Source organism: Microchirus variegatus, assembly GCF_963457635.1.
Source record: "Microchirus variegatus genome assembly, chromosome: 9".
Taxonomy (NCBI): domain Eukaryota; kingdom Metazoa; phylum Chordata; class Actinopteri; order Pleuronectiformes; family Soleidae; genus Microchirus; species Microchirus variegatus.
Genome location: NC_139810.1, coordinates 29,169,680 through 29,189,163, shown reverse-complemented (window position 1 = coordinate 29,189,163; position 19,484 = coordinate 29,169,680). Strand labels below are relative to the sequence as shown.

Here is a 19,484-nt window from a genome sequence, read left to right as displayed (position 1 = left end):
TTAGTTTGTATTATTATTTATTTATTTGCTTGTTTTTCATACATTAAAAAAAAGAGGGTTGAAGGATAAAGAGTACAAGAGGGGGAGTTAATCGATCACAGAGCAGATCAATCATTTGACCAAAACAGATTGTCATGGTGCTTGTTTGTTTGTTTTCCTTCACAGTTCATCGTCAGTCCATTAATATTATGTCTGTTCATCGTGCAGACAGTGAATGAAAAGCTTCCAACATTTAATTTCATATTAAAACTCTGCACATAATCCATGTGATTCACATTTGAGTTTGTTTGTTTTTGATCACGTGTCCCATTATTCCACAGTGTCGTCGTCTTCTTCCAGTGATCCATGTGGACAGATGGCACAGATTTACTTCCACAGATCCACATCAGCTATGATATCCTTGCAAAGGAACCTACAAAAGAGACAGATTAATGAAAAGGTTGAACGTTTTGGAACATGCTCGGAATTTTTATCTTTAATGAATAGACAGAGATATCTTATGTACATTAAAAAAGGCTTATTCTATGGTGTTTAACAATAATGAATTTTATTTTAAAGTGATTTTTAGACGGTAGATCAGTGGTTTAGCAAGTCGTGCACTGCACATAGATGTGCTGTATGAAAGTGACTGGGTGTGAATCACAAAACTGTCATGTAAAGCAGCTTTAAGTGGTCATCAAAACTAGAAAAGTGCGACATAAAAAGAACCAATTACACATAAACAAACATACTTATAGTCAATATATTCAATTTCTGCCAATAAACCCACTTAAATGTTACACACTGGACCTTTAAAGCCACCATTAGCCTCTATCTGTCTCTGAACAGACACTCACACAAGAGAAAATCCAATATATAAACCCACACTAAACACTAAATGAGCAACATTACATTTTCAGACTTTTACTCATATATAACATGCTCATTAGTGAACTTTAGATGCTAAATCAGAGGATTTTCTCTATCTTTGGACAGGGCCAGATGAGCCTTTTCCCTGCAAAGCTCCATATTTACCGCGAAGGCATGAGAGTGCCGTCATCTAACCCTGACACAAACACACGGCCTCACCTCTGCTGAGCAGCTGCAGGTTCCGTCCCTCCTCCTGCACCTGAAGCTGCAGCACCTGCTGCAGCAGCTCCTGTCGAAGCGTCTCCTGCACCAAACCCATCCTCTCCAGCTTCTCCCCGTTCAGACGCAACAACGCGCGGCCTGAGAGGTGAAAAAACACGACTTTTAAAAAAAACGATTTCACTTTCAAACCGAGACTCTTTGAATGTGTGTGCTGGTTATCCGGGCAGTGTGACCTGTGATGGCGTGCTGGGAGAAAGCCTCCACGTAGGTCAGGTAGTTGTGAGGACAGTGTTTCTTGAGCCATTTACAAACGTCTTGTTGTGACCAGAGCACGACCGGGCGGATCAGGCTGGGCTGTGTTGGGCTCGTGTGATATATCCCGTAATTTTCATGCGAACGGTGCTGCAAATTAGAAGAACAAACATTAGAAAACATACAAATAAAGGGCAAGAATAGTAAATAACAAAAGGTAATGTCAAATGACTACAAAATATCAGATCTTAACTAAACTAAACCATAAACTCTGTGTCTAAAACAAGTAGAAGTGAATTCAATCTCATACTATAGCCATGCTGGAAATTCTCAAATCCACTGTCTTACTGAAAGAAGACACGTGAAGCGTATTGATCAGGAGACACTTAAACACCGGTTGTATGTCGCGGTCGTAAACCTCCTCCACAGGACACTCTGCATGTCCTGCCCCCGAGAGACTTTGGTTGCTACAGCAACTAACAAAAGAACCACTGTGGCTTCATCGCTGTGCTACAGATGAACAAATACATCTGAATTTATACCAAGTGACAAGAGAGTGACGAGGAAATGTGTCGCTGGTGCTTGTACAATGGGACAAAGACAGTGGTACAATGCCTATATTTACTTATTTAAGGGACACGTTTGCTGTGTGTGTACACGGTTTTACTCCTGTTGATTCATAACAAAACAGGCATTAAAGACTTCATGACAGAAAGCGTTGCAGACCAGTGCATGAGAGTTTGCCAAAGCGAAGCCCACAGCGTGGTGCGCTTCGAGATCGCTTCAATAAACCTCACAAATTTCATCACTTCTGCAAAAGTCGGATAATCTGACGTGTTCAAGGAACGGTGCAATATTTCTGCAGTCCAGTCCAACCAAACCTTGTAGTAATAACCTTAAATAACCTTATCTTTTATCAATGCTATCATTCATAAAAAAGCTTTTGTATAAGTCGATTGGCTTGGTGTTGGATGAATTGAGAAAGGGATCGATTGCTTCTCTCTGGTGACCCGGATATTAACTGGCGTTTTTGCAAGTGAATTTTTTTACACCAAATTTTTTGAGACGTTGAATTTTTTTACACTGAATTTATTTGAACGTTGAATAAAAAATCAATGGCAAAAAAAAAACAGTGCTTGAAATTTGATGGTTTTTAAAATTCAAAATCTAATTTCGATGTAAAAAATTCAGTGTTAGAAATTCGAATTCAAACTCAGATGGCACAGATTTACTTCCATAGTTTTCCTAATATTATGTTAGTCCGACTAAAATCGAGCTCGACTTAGTCGGACTAACATACCTGGATAATGTGATTCAAAGTCCAGTTACTCAGACTGGAATCAGACCTGCCATTTTGTGCATGCACCAACATTTCTATGACCCGGAACTGTAAACGAAGTATAAATTGCAGTATTGGTGGCGGCGTCTTTCTTCTGACAACACGGCAACCACAAGAGCCATGCCCCATCTGATTTGTATCACAATTAGCATGTACAGCAGGTACGAAACATACAGAACCACAGCACGATCCAGCTCACGGTTTGTTTTTCTGTGACGTAAAAGTCAACAGGAAACTGATTCAATACGTACTATCTTATAGAGAGATACAGCGCCACCTACAGAGGTGGAGTCAGATACTCCGCATGTATACTGGGACTCTGCAAGTTGTCCGATTGCCCGTCTTAGTCGGACTACGGCCTTAGCTCGATTAAACTCTGCATGTAAACGTACCGAGTGTTTCTTTTTCATGCTTCAGCACATTCAAGTATCTAACTGCCTAAAAGTAAAAACATTTGAACATGAGACTTGTCTGATAATGATTCATCATCAAACGCATTCATAAAAACAGGCAGAAGTATAAACACATACGACAAAAAACGGCCTTCTTTACATGTTATACATGAGAAACTGACAGAACACATGAACAGGAACAGGTTTCAGACTCGTTTCAGTCCCAGGAGGACGACTGTGACCATATGTGCCAGCAGATCAAATGCTGCCTAAAAGATCGGCGAGCAGCCGCTCCTGCAGCGGCGCAGAGAGAGGAGGGTGGAGGCGACAGTGTGAGTCTAAGATCCATGCTCTTTAATCTCAAAGATGTACAGGATGTAAAACTGCAGCGGATTAAACAAACTGGGCCTTTGATGAGTCAATCACAGTTTAAAAATTCAACAAGTTCACAGTTTCTCGTGCTCAGATTTTCAACAGATGCAAGAAAATGCTGAAGTCTGGACTAGATTTGAGAGACGGTGGAGTATAATGACAACTAACAGAGAGAATAGTCGAGCTGAGAATTCAATTTTAATAATATCGTATTTTTTACCAGAATGCCACTGGAGAATTTATTGTTATTCAATTTTATATATAATAGAAGTCATTCTTAATGTTTTTAACAGATATGTGGTTTAATTGTGTGTATTTTGTCCCAATTTAACATGGCAACATTTATTTTACCATCTTATCTCTGAACTCCTTGCTCTAAACCTAAAGAATTACCTAAGAGAAGTTCACATGCTGAACTTTAGCTATTAGTAAGTCAGTATGTGAATGTTTTCACTTCTAAAATGGTGGATAAATGTGCTCTCAACTATCACTAAAACAACTTGATTGACTTGATTTGGAGTAAACATTTTACCTCAATTCATCCAAAATTGTCTTCAGTTTCCCCCCAAAACTCTCCAAGGATAAGAAGTAAAGATAAGGGATGAGTGGATGGACATGTTGTCAACAGTGACCTTCATGATGAAGTGATTATGAAGCTTATTTCTGTGTCTGCAGCGGTTGTTGCGGGTTTTGAATGACAAAGATTCAGCAAAAGAAAATGTGCATGTTCTGCTCGTTTCCATCCACTGCTGCAGAGCCAATACTGGAAGTGAGTTTACGGAGACAAAGAGTAAGGTGCTGTAAAAAGTTCACGTCACCACAAAGGGATAAGAAGAGAGGAGATTAAAGTAATTATTAAAGTAATTAAAAAGTGCCACTAGCTGTTAATACTGTACGTGGTAAAATGTCGTTGCTGCCTCCATCTATTACTCTTGTGATATTTGCTTCTTGCCCAAATGTACACTTTTATTCACTGAGGGTTGGGGTTTTCATTCAAGTGTAAAAATGTATGTATGTATAAAAATGCTTTATGGTGAGTGTGGTATAGAGGAGACTGGGTGGAGAATAGAGAACAAAAAAAGACAATGTACAATGACGGAAGCCCAGCTTCCAACATAGGACACTAATTAAGTTCATGTTCCTCAACACAAAAACAAACCGACCGCCACATTATGGGCCTCCGACAGATTGAGGCAAACAAAAAAAAGCATTGTGTACAACTCCTGTTATCAGTCCGGCCCAGTTCTCTGTTAGCAGCTTAAGCTTCAGCTCATATCTGCCTTTAAAGAGTCTTTCATGGAGCGAAGACAAAGACGTGGACTCTCTTTGAACCAAGGGCTTCAAATGAGGCCGTTTTTCTTACAATAAACACATACAGTTTTCTATGGACGACACTGACCGAGTGATATTTGATCAGATTAACAAAATCGATATCAACTGAAACATTTCATTTCAACTGAGACAATGCAATGATGTTTCACATACTGTAAAGACATTTATAAAAGACACAAAGGCGTTGAATAATATTATTATTATTAACATGCCACACTGCCAACAACAGTCACACACCGACAGACACAGACATCAACATAAAGTATATTCCCCATGCTCTCAGTATAAGTGCTGCAGAAGAGCACCACAGTCGGACCTGTGCTATTTAAAGTCAGGCTAAAAGGCTGGAGGAGGCTACGTCCATTATCTGCTAACAAAGTGTCCATTTGCTTCAGTGGACGGTTGACCTGAGCTGTCACACTGACGAGACCAGGACAAGGGAAATATTTCTGTGTTTTGATGACACGAGACTAAGAATGAAAAGACATGTCTGTAGTGAACCAAGCCGAGCAGGGACTTGTTAAATTTTGACACAGGGTGCACGGACATTTCCACCAACATCTTTCATCATGCACAAATACAACGCGCTCACACTTGTTTCCATTTATTCTGGCTGGTTTATTTTCAAAAAGGGAACTAAATTACTCTTGGCCTTGAATGCTACAGTGTGCAACTTCTCATGATTGTTTATGGTTGATGATTGGTTATTTTCTGTCAGTGTAAACAGTGTAACATTATTTATATGATGTGTCCTTCACCTGAAAACCGAGGCTCTGTCAGGCAATACTATGAGACCCAACTGAGGGAGTGTTTGTGCGTATACAGCAGCAGCACAGAGGAGGGTGCGGACAAGAAGCCTTTAACCCGTCAATGGAATTTTGTGGACGTTTATTTGTGTTTTCAGTCACACTCCAAACTGTTCAAACTAATCACTTCCTGTGTGCAGTGTGGGAGACCGTTGCCATGTGACACAAGGCCAAAATGCTGCTTTACTAAGAAATTAAAGGTGAGTTGTGTGGAGCTGATGGAAGCTGAACTTTCCCCGTACGATTTCCTTCTTCTTCATTCTTAAAATGTTTCCTGTAAACATGTCATTGTTTCAAGAAGTGTCTTCAATCACAGAGATAGTGAATACAAGAGAAATTGACGTCCTTACTTTGCTAAAGTAGCTTATTGGCTCAAAAACAAAAACTCTGTTTTCCATATATAGCATATATAGCTTTTTCGGGATCCAGAAACCTTGATTCCATGTGGATAAAAAGCAGAAACACCACAAAACAGATTCTGCTAAACTGAATGTGAACTTGTTTAAAAATGTTTTGAATGTAACAGACATTTGTGTATATTTAAAAGTTGTGCACTGCAAGCAGATTTTAAGATTGTTTTTACTTGGCCTGAGAAAATACTTTTTTTTAAAACTTTGATAATCTGTCTTCTGTGAAGAAGCAGATATTGATAGCGATATTCTAAAACAATATTAAATTGCAGACCTTTGCTTGAGGACATTTTCTATACCTGAATTGCAATTAAATACCCTTGGTATAGAGTAACTCCATGATCTATAGGAGGAAAAATAAACACAGAAACACCTGTGGGGGTCATCACAGCACATCAGTGCATGAACTAAACATGCGGTCTGACATGTACGTAGGTGTTTGAATACCTGCAGGGCCTCTGTGCCTGGCTGCTGCAGCAACTTCACTGTCCTGCCTCCTGCTGTTTTCTGTCCACGCCCATCATGCCAAGTTAGGTTCCCGCCGGTGCGTCGGCTCAGCTGGTGCTTGAAGTCCTCAGACAGAGCTCTGTACTCCACAGCTGGCCGGCAAAAACTAAAACTGGATGCAGCTGAGGAGATAAAGAGAAGGAGACGCAGTGATTAGAGGACCACACCTGAGCATCAGAAAACAGCCTGAAACCTGCTCTGAAAAACAAAACAAAAAAACACTCCCTCTCTCCCTCTGCACGACTTGAAAACAAATTTGAACACTCCTCGACAACTGTCTTTCAGGGATGATCTCATCGAGTCATTAAGTGTCATTATGTGGCTGCTTGTACCTGCAGTAAAGATTATCTAAGCCCGGACAAGCTCCTGGGTAATTCGCAGACACCAGTGGTCAGGCTCAACTATTGTTGTGCATATAGACTTTGCAGGTGAGGAATGTCGGAGCTGCGGGGCTTTTCATCATCGCGATGAGGCCTGTAGGCAGACTTCCAAACCCACTCAACAGCAGGTGGCTTCTCAACATCCAGTAATTAAAGAACGTGTGCAACTATGGTAAACACGCTGTTACTGGCACAGAGTCTGGCACAGAGCCATGGGTCATTACTGATTCATGTGCCAGATTGGAAGTATTTTTTTCTGCGGCGTTGAAGCTACATGTGCACACGTCACCGTGCACTTCCAATAGCCAATCTTAAATGGACTAAGAGAATTTCAAAAGAGCACAGACCCGGAGAGAGGCGTCAGGGGGGCATGACGGTTTGAGGAGATCAAAAAGCGTCTTTTGGTTTCTCTGCCTTTGTGCCATTTCGCTCCGACATTCAATATCTCCCGCAGAGAGTGGGCCAAAGCAGAGCACTGCAATCATCAAGGCAAAGCAGCATCACATTAACATGAATAAAACGACACACTATATGCAATTCTTGTTTCTTTGAGGTGCAACTCCAAGATGAACCTTCGTTCACTGTGTTATTTCTACAGCAGGCTGCTGTCGCAAACGCAAATGGGCCCCTTTCACTGATTAAATAGGGATAATTAGGACCATTTGTCAGACTGAGATTTCGCTTTTACTGCCTTTGGTTTTCGTTCGTCTACGGGAGGAAAAAACTCCTCATTAACAAACACACATGTAAACTGCCTGAGGGAAAACACACGGAAATAAACTAAAAACAGGGTGCGAAAGAGCTTCCATGTGATGATGAGGTGATTTTTTTTATCAAGATGATGAAGATTAGGGCTGCAACTAAGGATTCTTTTTTAAATAATCGATCAATCTATCGATTATTTTATCAATTGATCTTGTTTGGTCCATAAAAATGTCATCAAAAAAAGTGTTGATCAGTGTTTCCCCAAACGTGGAAACGGTGATGTTCTCAAATGTGTTTTGTCCAGAAACAAAAATGATTCGGTTTAGATGATTTCTTTGTTATATGAAGCAAAATAAAAACAGAAAATATTTAAGAGGATTAAAAATCAGAAAATACTGAAACTGATTCATTATCAAAATAATTGAATTTGAAAAGTAATCAATTAATTTCCTATTGAAGATACAAAAAGAAACATAAATTGTACCATATATGGATTGTTACATGTTACAGCACCTTGGTTGACATCAAATTCAAGGACTTTTCAAGGACTTTCCAGGACCAATTCCCTCAAAATCAAACGTGCTGACACAGCTTAAGACATAAGAGCATCTTGAGCCACTTGTCCATGACGTCCACTTTTATTGATTCGCAGCACAATCTGCATCTGGACAAGTGATTGTCCTTGGGATCGTGGTCAAAGTCAGTCTTTGTAATTTTCTTTGGTGAGACAGAGATCAGAGACATCACGTCATTTGCTCTCTCTTGTGTCTTGGAATCTCACGTCAACAGCAGAGAGAGAGACGGTGGACAGTGTCTACAACAGTAATGACTCAACGTTTGTTCTGTGTAGGCCTAGTCTACTTGGATCAAGCAGTGCAGGGCGCATGAAACTTAACTTTCAGTGACCCGTGTCTATTTAGGCTTTCAAGGGCCCTGTCATTTTGTTTTTCAAATTAAAAAAAATATTAAATAAAATCCCTGTAAAGGAGAACTGTGAGAGATGTATGCAAAAAAACAACAACTGACCAGTACAACAATTAATTTGTGGTGCTGGTTTCCTCCAGTGAGCTGTCCATTTCAGCACCAGGTCAGTGTCCACAGTGTCTCTGAACAGGCTTCCATACAAGCGCTGAACACTTTGTTTTTAAAATCACAGTGGGCAAGTTTGAACCAACGCATTTAGCAAATCACATTATTATCACTATTATTGATAGCTCTCTGAAAATGTACACATGTATAGAAATGCATACATGATGCGAGTTTAATTACTCACCTGGTGTTCAATATAAACAACCATAACTTCTGATAAGACCCCAAACTAGGCCTCTTTCAATGTTCCCTCCCTAGATACTAAGACACCAGACATCTTGACCTAATACACTATCTCAAGGCTTATGTGAATCAGACCTGGCTCGATGCTCGCCATAGTCTGTGGTGACGCCTCACTGTTCAGAGGTCAGTTTGATCAGATCAGATCTATGCCGTCTTCAATAAAATCTTTATTTCACTTATTAACTCATCACTGACTCCAGAGGTTCCATCACTGGCCATAACACATGTATTAACGCATACATTTCAATATAATGTATATTGTTAAAGGTCCAGTTTGTAGAATTTAGGCTGGAAAATGGAACACAATCTTCAAAATCAACCATTCATTGATTTATTTTGATGTGGAAATTGAGAATTGTTCAGGATTTATCATCCTACATCCTACACACTGGTCCTATAATGTTTTGTTACACTTATGTTATATACAATTATATATTTATATTATAAAATAAATAAATAAATAAAAAACACAAATGCCACCTTTGGCAAAAAACAGCACTTGGTTAAAGGTTGTCATGCTGTGACAGGTTTAAGACCTTATCTCTAATGGTATTTGACAGTTTTAACGAGGTAGAAGAACACGTTTGTTATGTTTTCTATCCACCTTCTCTCTGCACTGAAACAATAATAGGCGGTTGCTTTGCTACACAAAACTAAAATCACTGACATACCGAACAAACCGGTCTCACAACTATTACGTTTAACTGCAAAAAAAAAACACAACAACTCATGCGTGATTTCTGCTTTAAAGTTTCCACTGAATTAAAGCAACTTCGGAGACTTGTAACAAACTGAAAGGAGCGAAATGAGCAGGAAACGGTGTCTTACCGTCCACTGCCATGGTGTGAGAGTCTCCTTGTCAATCTATTCAATGTTTCCCATCGTCTGTCAGAGCTGCGGCTCCTTCTCCTTCTCCTTCTCCTCCTCCTCCTCTTCCTCCTTCTCCTCTCGTCTCCGCGCGGTGTCAAAACTTTGAGCGGCTCCTCATGCTCTCAGCTCCTGTTACTATAATACTACAAACTGAGAGAAAGCCTTAAAAAAGCAGCCCGTGTTTTCCTCCTGCGCTCGTGCCTGTGGACACAAATCAGGTGCGTCCTCGAGCAGCTGACTTGACTGGTTCCACTGGCTCCTCCGGCGCGCGCGCGTGCGTGTAGTGCGTATCTGTGTGTGTGTGTGTGTGTGTGTGTGTGTGTTTTTTTTTTTTTTTTTATCCGTGTCGTGAGAATCAGACGCGCGGCTTTTTCTCAAGAGCCCGCGTGAGCTGCAGTGATCTCAAAGTGCAGCCGCGGGCCCTGTAATTAACGCAGTGAGCGGAGACTGAAAAACAGGCGCATGAAAAGGCTTCTCATCACTGCAGCATCCAACAGAAGGAATTCCCCCCGATGCCTTCCCCCCCCCCCCCAGATAAAGGAAGCTCTGTGCGCGCCCGTGGGCAGCGGGCCCTTCTCTGTGACGGAGCCTCTATGTGGGGTTTGTCCAAGAAGAACTGCAGGACAACGGGGCAGAATATCAGAGAGCAGTGCTCCTGCTCACACCTGCCCATTAAGACACTTTACTGTTCTAATCTGGGCTTAGAGTGAAGGACAGCTGCAAGATGAGGAGACAACTGACCTGTGAGCATCACCGCATCACCAAAACAATCACAGAAGGACTTAAAGGTGAAGTAAGTAGTTTATAGTGCCATCTAGAGGAGAGGCTGAAATTTACAACAAAGAACTGCTCCTCTGCTCACCCCCTCCCTTCCCTGAGCGCTACGGTGTCCTCAGCAGGTCAAATGTCGTCCTCGTCGTCTTTCTCCGTGTCAGCAGATGAGGTTCGTGAGGTGAGGGAGAGGGCGGAGCTACCGCGGCCGTAGCAGACGAAGCGGAGAGAGAGGAGGCGGGACTTCAGCTACAAGTAAAGAGACGCTTGATTTGTTCTCTCGCGTTTGTCCTTACAGGCTCCGGTAGAAACATGGCGTCTCTCTGCTAACGGTGGCTATGCAACCGCGGCCCGCGACCATGTTATTTTACATGACTTTTTGAAACACTACGAAAATGAAACAAAAACTATTATACAGCGACTAGACAATGCAGGAGCACATAATATGTATAAAAAAGTGGATTTTGGGTCATATAAACCCATAAATACTACACAGTGTCCCTTTAAAGACACTCTTTTCCTTGTGTGCAACACATGGATATTCTCAATCGTAGGCAGGATTCATTTGGGCTTAATTGATCAATAAGTCCATGTTAACCTTTCAGCATATAATCTGAGACTAGTGATGCGAGAGAGAATGACACTTTAGCACCTCCTCTCATCTCCCTTTGCTAATTCTGTCCCGATTTCAAAAACGTGGGAGACCACAGACACAACAAACTCAGTCGCATGCAGGACCACACACTTTCAGAGAGGAGATTCCAGGGATTTGGGATCTCACAGAAACAGAATATAAACATGAAGGTGGACTGTAGTTATAGTCAGTTAATAGCTGTTGCCTGTGTAAAGTTTCGTGCTGAGAAACACAAAACAAAAGTATTCCCAACATCCGTTCCCCGGTCAACTCGCTCTCATTGGTTTATGCCAGGTTCTGCTCACGCCCCAATCGGTGTTCAGTCATAAATATCAAACAAGAGTTCTTGGTAACACTAATGGTTTCAGTAAGAACCATTTTGATCCAGAGAACCCTTTAAAACCCCTTTCCTGAATAAATGGTTTTTAAAGTTCTTGGTAAGGTTCCACCTGGAACCAAAAAGGGTTCTCCTATGAGGACAAGCGGAAGAACCTTATATTGTTCTACTTAGCACTTTTATTTCTAAGAGAGTACAGGATCAGAAGGCACCCCTGATTGTTGGAAGGTCAGATTGGGAAGTAAATCTGGCCAATTATCCTGTGGGGCAGATTGAGGCTTTGACCAATCACAGAGCATTAAAGAGAGAGATTGGGCGTCACCTTTTATCCAAAATTCATATATATGTTCGATCTTCATGGGGAGTTAAAACTCAAAACATATTAAAAAGCCCATTTGAGTTCATTATTTGCAGCCTAGAAAGGCATCAGACTGTGTAAAGTAATTACTGCAACATCAAGCAGAGGGCGCTGCGTGCACAGTTCGATCGTAGATCCACTCTCTGAATGACCTCTTAGTCCAAAAATAAGGAAACGATGTTATGTTGTTTCGCCGTAAAAGTGGACGACATAAGATAAACCAGAGCATGTGAAAAGTTGCACACGGAATTATTTCAGATTGAACGCCATAAACGACAAACTGAACAAATCTGCACTCACCTGTTAACTTAGCTGTTGGTTCCACTGAAGGCGGTGGATGACGCAGTTCAACCTCATGTGACTAATAATAAAAGCAACAGTAAATAATGTTTTGTGTGTTTGATTTAGTGTGTGCAATTCTGCCGACTGCAACTTTCATCAATTAGGTTTTTTTGTGTGTCAAGGGTCATAAAATGGTGACAAACATCAATCAGTGTCTTTGCTGAGCTGATAATTGGTGATAACTTTAATAATATAGTAATGATAGATCAATGGATTAGCTGCTGTAGCCTTTTTTTAAGCATGAGTCCGAGAAATGATGTCATTACTGCCAGTGTGCATGTGTGAGGGCTACAAAAAATTTAATGCACATTAATTTTTAATTTCATTTTCTATAAAAATCGTATAACATTACACCCTCATTAAAAAAAGATTTAAATCAAATCCTACTGCAGAAATAGATCCAGAGAGATATCGAGTGCTAAAACTGACACTTGTTGTTTAAGTTATACATATTCTGTTTTTTAGGCAAACATTTTCCCAGCTCAAATATAATATGTTAAGAGCACAAATGCCTCAGAACTTCAGGGAACAGCCAAAGTGTCCCTGAAGGATCCAGAACGGAAATAAATTTGAGTTTCTCACTTGTACATTCATATTTACCATCAATAAATGCAGATATAATGTTTAATATGTTAAGTCATATTGATAAAAATAAGCTTTTTAGGATAATATTTTAACTGTCCCCTCTAGTGATGGAGATTATTTGAAGAAGAAAAATGTGTTTTCCACATGTTAAAAGTTGTATGCAAAAGTGGTTTCTACTGCCCCTCAGTGGCCAAATGGTGATTACATGTGCAGGAACACAGTCCTTCAGTAAATTCACTACTAAACTAAAGATATGTAACATTATACTCCGTTTGTTAAAAGACATGGAAACATACAGAGTGCAAATCAAAACAATCACCACCTTCAAAGCCTCACATTAAATCTTGTTGTTTTAGTGTTTTAAAAATTGCAGATTAAATCTGTAATGTGTACTCAGTGAGGGGTAGAGGTGCTGTTTTTCTTTTTTAATCTTGGAACAAGGTTGTCTTAAGTAGGCCAGATATTTTCTTCCCCTTTGTCACAGTGGTCACAGAAAGTGAAACGCAGTGTAGTTAAAACCCAGTTCTACCACATATTGCACATGGGTTTATAGAGCCCGGCGGACTAGTTTTGGTTTAATTGGGAGTGTGTGGGTGCGGTGAGTGAATTCTGCAGATGTTTCTGAAGCCACTGGCACTGGAGCTCCACTTAAACTTAAACTTTAGCCTGGTTAATGCAGGGAAAAGATTAAAAAAAAGGGTTAGTGTAAATTAATGGCTTCCGTGGGGAAGAAAATTAATGAGCAGCTTTCTTTTGTGTCAGGGTTAAAACTATGGCCTCTGCTTGTTCTAAGTCCATATTCCACTGCAGCACTCGGACCACATGAAAGCTTCGTCTATCACGAGCAGTGGAGACAATCATGTGAGGTAGAGAGGAAATGAGACATTGGTAAAGCACAATGTTACACATAGTTTTGCAAACAGAGACAGAATCAGCTAAAGCTGAGTGAAGATATGACATTTAGAAAGTAAAAAGGGAATACATATATATCAATAAAAAGTTAGCAAATAAAGAGAAAGAGAAAAAATGTGTGGTTTAAATTGCCACGTTCAAATCAACTTTCAACACAAGAGGGCAGTGTTCTTCCATCTACACTGACTGTGTTCTTTGTTATTACTTTTATTTAAATAAAAACAAAGAAAAAACAGAATCAGGTAAAGCATTGTAAGATGCATGACTTACTGTTTTCAGTGTAAATTTCAATTAACAAATGCACTACAGTCAATATTACAACAACAAAAAATGCACGTGTTTATCACATTGACAGTGAATTTGACAGGAAATAAGGAAAACAATGTTGGGCAAGGACATGATGTTTTAAATGTCCAACAGAAGACTTAATGCTTCAAGGCATTTAAAGGCCTATGTGTGTGTGTGTTCCATCCTCTTAGCTACTGCTTCCCCCCAAAAAAATCCTTCATTCAACTCCTGCAAATACAATTTCCAATGTGTTCTGTTATTTTAAGGAGGATTTTGTTCATATATATAATTGATTTCAAATTTGTTTTAGTTTCAGTTTTAACATAAACATGAATTCAGTATGGAGATGTTTTTTTTAATGAAGCAAACAAAGAAAAACCATCTCAACTTCAAATGGAGATGAAATCATGGGGCTATTCATCAGAAGGAAAACGGAAAAGCAAATGTTGAGCTTAAGTGTTTCTGTGAAGTGGTCTGTGTGTGTGTGTGCACGTGTGCATGTGTGTATGACACTGACCTTGTCAGGACCATCATACAGAGAGGAAAAACCTGGTCTTAATGAAGCAGGAGCATATTTCTGTGGAAGTAGTTAATATTTGAACTGTGGTTAGGGTAAGGTTAGGGTAACTGGTCGTGGTTAGGGTTTAATGGTGAGGCTTTGTTCAGGCTGTTCAAATGAACGGTGTGTGTGTGTGTGTTGTCTCCAGATGTGTACCATGAGTCTGGCAACATTACACACACAGTGAACTTCTGCGCTGACCTGTGAAGTGCGCCACACCATGTGGCCACCAAATAATGTTTGTTCAGACCAATGTTTGTCTTATTTAATGACTAAATTCTTCAAATGATGATGATGCCTCTCGAAGACTTGACTTCCAAGAACCATGTTCGCTTAAAAACATCTTAACCTAGTTTTAGCTATTGCATATAAAGGAAGAAAAACAACTTAACAGTGAGTGAACACAGCACAAGGATCAAGACGCAGACTTGATACAGGTCACGTGGAAACAAAGAAACTTAACCTGGTTTCCTAAATGAATTCTTTGTTACAAAGAGCAAAAAAACCAGAAAATGCTGGAAAATCAGAGAGCTTATTTAATTATTGAAAAACACTGTAACCGATTAAATCGATTGTCAAAATAGTTGACGATTAATCAGGACCCCAGTCGTCCTCAGTGGTCAGCTGTACACTGAAGTTCGGGCTTACTTAGAAACGTTATTTTTTAATTATCAATGAATATAACATTAAATGAATCATAAATACACTCTATACATTGTTAATGTGGTAAACGACTATTCTAGCTGCAAACGTCTGGTTTTTAATGTAATATGTACATAGGTGTATAGAGGCCCATTTCCAGTGTTCTAATGGTACATTGTGTTTGCTAATAGCATTAGAAGACTATTGGATGATTAGAAAACCCTTGTGCAATGATGTTAGCACAGCTGAAAACACTTTTGCTGGTTCTTTGACGAAAGGGCAAACTGATTATTTTGAATAAAAGTCATTATTTCTAATCTCGTCAATGTCTTGACGATATTTTCTATTCATTTTCCAACTCTTTTGATGAATAAAAGTGACCCAAAACTTTTGACTGGTAGTGTAGGCAACTGGAGTCCAGTGGAGAGAGAGTATGCAATTTCTATTCTTAATAATAGATTTCATACTGATGTATTTTTTTTTAACTGGTATAATAAATAGACAGTAAATAACTGAAGTTTTGTCATGTTGAAAATGAATAAGAAACTACTGAAATTAAAACTTTCTTTCGTCATGGATCAAGCTTCATCTCATCTGGTATTCCGTGCCAGTTTAGACACCTGCTGAAAAATGATATGTAAATATAAAGAAGCCAGTGTTGTTTGTTCAAACACTGCCAAAGCTACACAGCCCAGTCAGGCACCAAATAAAGACACATAAAGAGATTTACAGACAGGCTCAGAATGTGGACCACTGGTGTTAAATCCAAACAGACACAAAGAAACAGAGAAGAAGGGATAAACAAAAATGCATCTCCCCGTATGTGGCACAGACTTATAAGCTTACACAGTTATATGGTGTTCCCTTTTTTTTTTTTTTTCATGCACACACGGGGAAATTAGGCCTCACTGCGGTCATAATTCAGCAGTGCTGGGAAGCTTTTCAACAGCTTAAGTGTGACATAAGCGTTGTGAGGGGCAGGTGAGTGGAAGCTGAAACAGCTGTGACTGTGTGATGCCATTCAAGGGAAACTCTGGGTGGAGCTGCCACCAGCCGCCAGAATAAAGCTGCATTTGTTTCACCGCAGCAGAAAGTACGAGCGTGGACGCTGTGCGCTCTGAAACACGCTCCGGGTGATACAATGAAAGCTTGTTTACAAACGGTGAAGGCAAGAGAGTGTGCGGAGGTCGTGCCACACGCACTCACTCTCCGTCACAAACTCACATAAACACTTTGCTGCGTATCTATAGTGAACAGGGTGTTTCCAGGTAAAAGAGGTGGGTCCTGCTACAAACAGGATACAGGAAATGGGCCCTGCTTCTAAAAGGGGTCAATCAAAAGATTCCTGCCAAATAATGGCTGCAGTGTTCCCCCCCCCCCACCCCCCACGTTTTAAAATTGGGTAATTTTACAACAGCAAAGTGTTTTCCAAGAATGTGTGGCATTAACTGTTGCCAATACATAATGTATATTCAATTGTGGAAGAACTCAGCTACTACAGTACCAATAAAAGTCCTTCATTTGAAATGCTACCTTGAGAAAAGTAGTATTAACATCAACATTTACATTCATTTCCAAATAAAAGTAATTTTGCTGGAAAACTGGGTCGTTTATGACTAAAAAAAATGGTGTCATTGTATAAAAAGCATTTTCATGTTGCTGCTTATTTTCAGAACAAAATGGTCATATTAAAGATCTGACATTATTTTGAAAACATTTTGATTGAGAAATCTGTATTTAATGTTTGCTACATCACAATTATCTAAATAAAACCAACATAAATTTTTTTGTGGTCAAAATATTGTGTTTTAATAATTTGAACAGTTTTTATTTCCATGTGAAAATCTTAATGTGAGTAACTTCAACTGTCAGATAAAATGAAATGCGGCAGAGTGCCATTGTAAAGTGTCATGAAATGGAAATACTGACCTTAAAGCACCTTAAAATCTGTAGATGCATGATTTGCCGGAATAAATTTAAACCACCTGTAGAAATGTATGTTATTTAGTTTGTACCAGCTCACTTCTGGCTGTCTGCAGTGTCACAAATAATAATAACAACAATAATAATAATAATAATAATAATAAGCTAAAGCTTCTTATTTTCTCCCTAGACCAGAAAGGAAAATGTAATAACAGTAAATCAACAGTTTTATATGTTAAAAGGAAATTTAAAAAAGCTGTTAAAATGCAATACTTTGCTTTTGTTCAACTTGTTCTCTAAAAGTGTCTGCTGTAAATTCCACAGCTCACTCTGAAATTTGAAAGCTGGGCTTTGTTGGACTGTTAGGGTAAATTGATTAAGATGAATACATGCAGCTAAAAATATGGCCTTTAGGTGGAAAGCGTCTGTGACGGAGTGGAGCTGCCAGTCTTCTTGCCGACCCTGCACAAAGACCCGTGTTGTGAGTGAAGGTGTGGGTTTGTGAGGCTCGGCACTCTGGGGCCTGGGTGTGTACTGTCACAGCCTTCAACACAGAGTATTTGTTTTTATTTGTTCCTGCTCCTGGAGGTTTGCTGTTAGGTCCAGGTTTGGACTGTGTCAATGTGCATGTGTTCAGCATGAGAGCTCAAGATGTTTGAGACTGCCAAGTATTTAGAGCCCCTCAACAGTGGTTTGTGGTCTCGCCTTCAGAGTTCATTAATTATAATATATTCTGTGTGTGTTAATATAGCGACGCATATTTATTACCATTGCCAAAGAGGTTACGTTTTCTGTGCTATTGGTTTAACTGTCAGCAGACCAATTCACTAAATGGATTTCTATGACAAGGGACATGACCAAACCAAAGAACCCATCAAATTATCAGGAAATAATGCAGATCATAATGAAAATAATCAGGCATATTCAGTTTAATATCCACACTATCGTTCAAAAGTTTGGGGTCACCTATGCAATATTTGTTTGCGTTTTCCATTAAAAGTCACTTTTATTCATCAAAAGAGTTGCAAAATGAATAGAAAATATAGTCAAGACATTGAGAAAATTAGAAATGATGATTTTATTCAAAATAATAATTTTTCCCTTTCGTCAAAGAACCAGCAAAACTGTTTTCAGTTGTGCTAACATCATTGCACAAAGGTTTTCAAGGGTTTTCTAATCATCCAATAGCCTTCTAACGGGATTAGCAAACATTTGTTTTCAGTATTCAGTCCATTTGTTGTGTTCATCAGAAATACATTTTGGGGGCGTCCATCCACTTCAACTAGAAAAGGAAGTGATGAGTGTTTAGGTACGGTCAAACCGGCTGATAAAAAGATTACAATATAGCAACGATAACCATAGGATTAACAGGGGTTACTAATAATATAAGTAAGATGACAGGAGCACATTGTAGTTTTGATAGTTTTTGCCTTTGCCAAAATTTTGTGACATAAAGGCTAATGTACCTTGTCACAACAGACATCTGAAACTGTCATAATTGTAAAAATATGAACAATGGTGTCACTGCAAACCATGTCAGTGCGACAGTGAGTCAGCGCGAACAATGTCGGGACCCTGAAACCAAAGCAAAGGGAATTTCATATTCATATTCATTTTTTTTATTAATTTTTTTTACTTACTGTCAATATGTCTCATGTAAAATAAAAGAATCCCTAAGGTTCTGCTCACTGCAGAACACAAGATTCAAGATATATCCACCTTTTTCATCACTGATCTATTTTTTCACTTTTACACTAAGATTTAAAATAAAAAAGCATGCTATTTTGGGACAAGGCCTGGTGTTGTGCACTTTGGAGGTGATGCACTATTTCCTCTGTGGTTTGCCATGATGTCACATGGGAAAACAGCTCATGGGACGACAGACTTGGTCCTGATTGGTAGACATTAATGGAGATGTATCATGAAAAACATTTTTTTTTTCTTCATAAAGTTGAGTACCACTAACTGTGAAGGTGAAGGCGGCTCTCTACTCTGATGTCAACCTGGTGTTACTTTGAGGAGGTTGAGTGGGAGGAGTTATGTAGATGATGCCAGAGGGACCTTTTTAGTGGCGTGTGTTGTCCACCACACTCACAGTGGACTGTTGTCAGTATTAGAGACTCCAACACAGCCACAGCCAGCACCAGGGCCAACATTCTGCTTTATAGCATAGCCAACAAAGGTTGTACTGCAGAGAGCTTTTTTACTGAGTTTTTCCCTCTTGTTTTGTTAGAGACACGGCAGTTTATTAATATCACTATCAAGTGAGTGGAGTGGGAAATTTAAGGTATTGGAGGAATATTTTCTTCTTTCTTCTCGTCTTTTGTAGGACTCGCATCACTAAGCTTTTGCTGGATATTCAAGA

The 19,484-nt window shown here is 39.5% G+C and overlaps 1 protein-coding gene across 1 annotated transcript; it reads right to left on the bottom strand.

Annotated features, from left to right (window-relative positions):
- Positions 1–208: 208 nt before the first annotated feature.
- samd10a (sterile alpha motif domain containing 10a) lies at positions 209–9,820 on the bottom strand. The gene is made up of 5 exons (XM_083895672.1): positions 9,727–9,820; positions 6,422–6,603; positions 1,305–1,473; positions 1,069–1,209; positions 209–412 (listed from the first exon to the last, which is right to left on the bottom strand). The coding sequence occupies exons 1-5, from the start codon at positions 9,737–9,739 to the stop codon at positions 390–392; spliced, it is 528 nt and encodes a 175-aa protein (XP_083751798.1). The 5' UTR covers positions 9,740–9,820; the 3' UTR covers positions 209–389.
- Positions 9,821–19,484: the final 9,664 nt, after the last annotated feature.